The sequence below is a fragment of the Oryzias melastigma genome, linkage group LG10 (assembly GCF_002922805.2).
Source record: "Oryzias melastigma strain HK-1 linkage group LG10, ASM292280v2, whole genome shotgun sequence".
In the NCBI taxonomy this organism is placed as follows: Eukaryota; Metazoa; Chordata; class Actinopteri; order Beloniformes; family Adrianichthyidae; genus Oryzias; species Oryzias melastigma.
This window is the reverse complement of record NC_050521.1, coordinates 11,761,294-11,764,492: the sequence shown is the minus strand read 5'-3', so window position 1 is coordinate 11,764,492 and position 3,199 is coordinate 11,761,294. Positions and strand designations below refer to the sequence as shown.

At 42.3% G+C, this 3,199-nt stretch overlaps 1 protein-coding gene across 1 annotated transcript in view; it reads right to left on the bottom strand.

Annotated features, from left to right (window-relative positions):
- Positions 1 to 1,122: 1,122 nt before the first annotated feature.
- ehd1a (EH-domain containing 1a) overlaps positions 1,123 to 3,199 on the bottom strand; it is a 12,609-nt gene continuing 10,532 nt past the window's right edge. The window contains exons 4-6 of the mRNA XM_024283194.2: positions 2,898 to 3,068; positions 2,623 to 2,787; positions 1,123 to 2,306 (exon numbers count right to left, since the gene is read on the bottom strand). Coding sequence (XP_024138962.2) covers positions 1,773 to 2,306; positions 2,623 to 2,787; positions 2,898 to 3,068 — 870 coding nt within the window. The 3' untranslated portion in view covers positions 1,123 to 1,772. The remainder of the gene's footprint in view (positions 2,307 to 2,622; positions 2,788 to 2,897; positions 3,069 to 3,199) is intronic.

Below are 3,199 nucleotides of genomic sequence, written 5' to 3'. Positions count from 1 at the left end.
ATCTGAAAAATGCTACAAGAACACATCGAAGTTATTGCATTTAAGAACCGTTCATTTCCAGCAAATTAGTGAAACTCTGTCAAACTTGGATGAAAACTTCTAAAACAAAATAATGTTGACGCTTAACGAAAGTAAAGGAGAAGGAAAAATGTATAAAGCTAAACCAGTGATTTGCAACCTGAAGTTACCCCTCCACTGTGGCTCTTTGGCTGAAGAAAAAATAAAAAATATACTCATTTCAAAAAGTAAGTGTTACCTATTTAGTTGGTTTAATTTCTTTTCAGGGTTAGGAATTTTCAACCAAAGTGCTTCTATAACAGTAAAAGTTTTTTTTAATTTTTATTTTTTACTGACATTAGACTCACTCAAAGGTCTGTGTGGTCAACCACTGAGGGAACAGGCTGCAAAATACTCAGTAGAACTTGCATCAAATATTTGATCTTCTGTCAGATTTTTTTTCATAATTGGAGAAAGTTTGAAGCATATATTATCTTATACGTATCAATGATTAGTTTCTGTCCAGAGGCGAATTTAAATATATATTTAAAGGTGTAATTTTTCAATTAAAAAACTGTCTTTTCATTACTTCAACTTTATGGCTGTAATAACTTCTCTATACACAAGGGAGCGCCTCTGGGGCTGATCTGCTATCTCGCTCATCTGATACCAAACTTGTGAGTCAGTGCAAAGGATTTCCAGCGACGACACACCAGCTTATAAGAAAATGTGACATTGCAAGGAAAGATGAACTTTAGACAAGGGGAGGGCTGATGACATCAGTCAGAGAGCAGCTCCAGGTCAGACCTGAAGATATACTTGAGTGGAAAAATGTAGAACATTTGTTTATATCACTGTGGATCTGAATAAACAGTGCGCATGAAGGAGAAACCATAGAAATGTGACAGATGGTTCACATTTAGGCTTAAAACTTAGGACTTTGACTTGAGGCTGAATTAAGGAAATTAGTTTAAAGGAGGTTCTATCCTAATTTCAGTCCCTTTATTCTTTTTGTGTTTAAATGAGAACTGAATAGAAAAATCAGAAATCTAAATCGGAGGACAACAACAGTCCTCAGAGTGACTGATGGTAATGAGTGGCAACAGGATAAAAAATCACCACAAGTGCTGCATCAATTCAGATTTATTCAATCATTTCTTTTGCTGGTTTTCACCAAACAGGAAGGCTTTCTTTCACTCAAATCACAGTTGTGTGTCCCCCCAAACATTTATTACAAATCCACAAGCCACAGGTAACACAGTACAGTATTTTGTTATATCATCTGGCAAAATAATAACATGGAAGCATTTGGAAAGAGTCGAATTTAACAGTAAGGAAATATAAAAAAATAAAGAAATTCTACATTTATTTTTTAAATTTCCTCCGCCTCACCCAAATGCAAACTCTTTGGATCAACATTTTAGAATATAAACTGCATACTTGTGAGACATCTATAATGCATAAATCCACCTCATCATACCTTCTGTATTTAACTGTCCTTTCAAAGGCCTCCTCCCCCCATAGTTCACATAGATACCTGAAATTGTATACTATATGTATAAAGACAGCACCGCTCTCCCTCCAGTCTCTGTCTGGTGAAAAACATCCCAGTACTGCCTCCTCCTGGTGTGTGAGGAAGTGTGGGGATGCCACTTGATTGGAACACAAAGCCGTCTGTGTTTGCTGGACTTTTTTTTTTTTTTTTTTGGTTGAGTTCTGAACACGAGTGCCGACATCCCTCCAGGCTGCTGCTACTACTCCTCCTTTCTGGACCTTCAGTCCTGCTGAACTGTCCCACGTTTGGATGGCGGCACCAGGTGATCAGGCAGGGAGGCCGGCAGCTCGTGGCCCTCCAGCTTAACTTTGATCAGGTGGTTGGCCAGGGCGAACTCCTCGTCGTCCAGCAGACCATCTTTATCCACGTCTGCCAGCTTCCAGATCTTTCCCAGGACTGAGTTGGGCAGCTTGGACTTCACCATTTCCTTCTTGGCTGCGGCGCCGGTCACTTTGCCGTTGATGGGAGACAGGGTGTAGAAGATCTCGTCGTACGTCGGCTTGTCGCGACCCACCACCCACTCCAGCTCATCGATACCTTCGCTGGCGCCTTCGCCATAGCCGTGGCCAAACGGACCACTCATGGTTCCCTCGAAGGCTCCGCCTTTGACGGCCTGGCTGGGCATGTTGGCCTCTTCCTGGCGTACCAATGCCATGAGGCGAGCAATGTCGTTGGCGAGCATGTCTTCCACCGCCTCCAGCAGCTTAGGCTTCAGGTTTGAAAACTTTGTGAAGTCGTGACCGTTCAGCAGCTCCTGGAAGCAAAGGGAGGTCAAAAGAAAACAGGAATTAGAGATAGAAATAGATCAGTCTTCAATAACTACCAAAGGCAGTAGCGTACAAGAGGCAGGATTTCCTGACAGACCAGGAAAAATAAATCTCATCCTTGTTCTGGCCCATCCTGGAGGGCAAGAACAGGAAAGAAGGGCAAAGATGTGAAGAGCAAAGGCTGAAAGGTCAGAGTTACTTTGTTTCTGCACTCCATACTGCAGACAAAAAAATAACCATTTCATCACATCTCAACAGGAACATGGAAGACATTTCTGTTAGAAACCATTCTTTAAATCTCACCTGCATCTTTTCAAGTTTAGGAAAGTCTCCGGGAGAGATGTTATGCTCCTTCTCAACCTTGTGGTAGATCTCACCGAGATTGCTTATGAGCTCTTTCTTCTTAGATTCTTTCCCAAACACAGAGGGCATCTCCTTTTTCAGAGAGCTGATAATGTATGCATGCACCTGCAGGCCAGAAGTGTATAAAAAAAAAAAAAATAAAAAAAAAAGAAAGAAATGCAATCATTAACTTTTTATGATAAACGTGAAGCCTCAACTCTGTGCTTAACACAAACCTTGGCGAGGCGGGCTCGTTTGATGAGGTCGTTTAGTTTGCGCAGAGCTGCATTTTGTGGCAAAGACTGAATGTCCACAAAGAGATCCTGCTCTTCGGCCTCAAACAACTTCCTGTTGTCAGGGACCAAGAGAGGCTGGGCCCAGAATGAGCCGATGTAAACTCGCACAACCTGGAACAGGATTCACATGGCGGTTATCCTCCACACAGGATTCACATGGCGGTTATCCTCCACACATCCTCGCACTGCTCAGGGTGTCTGCACACTTCCACATTTATACGTTTGCTCATGGCTCCCACTGA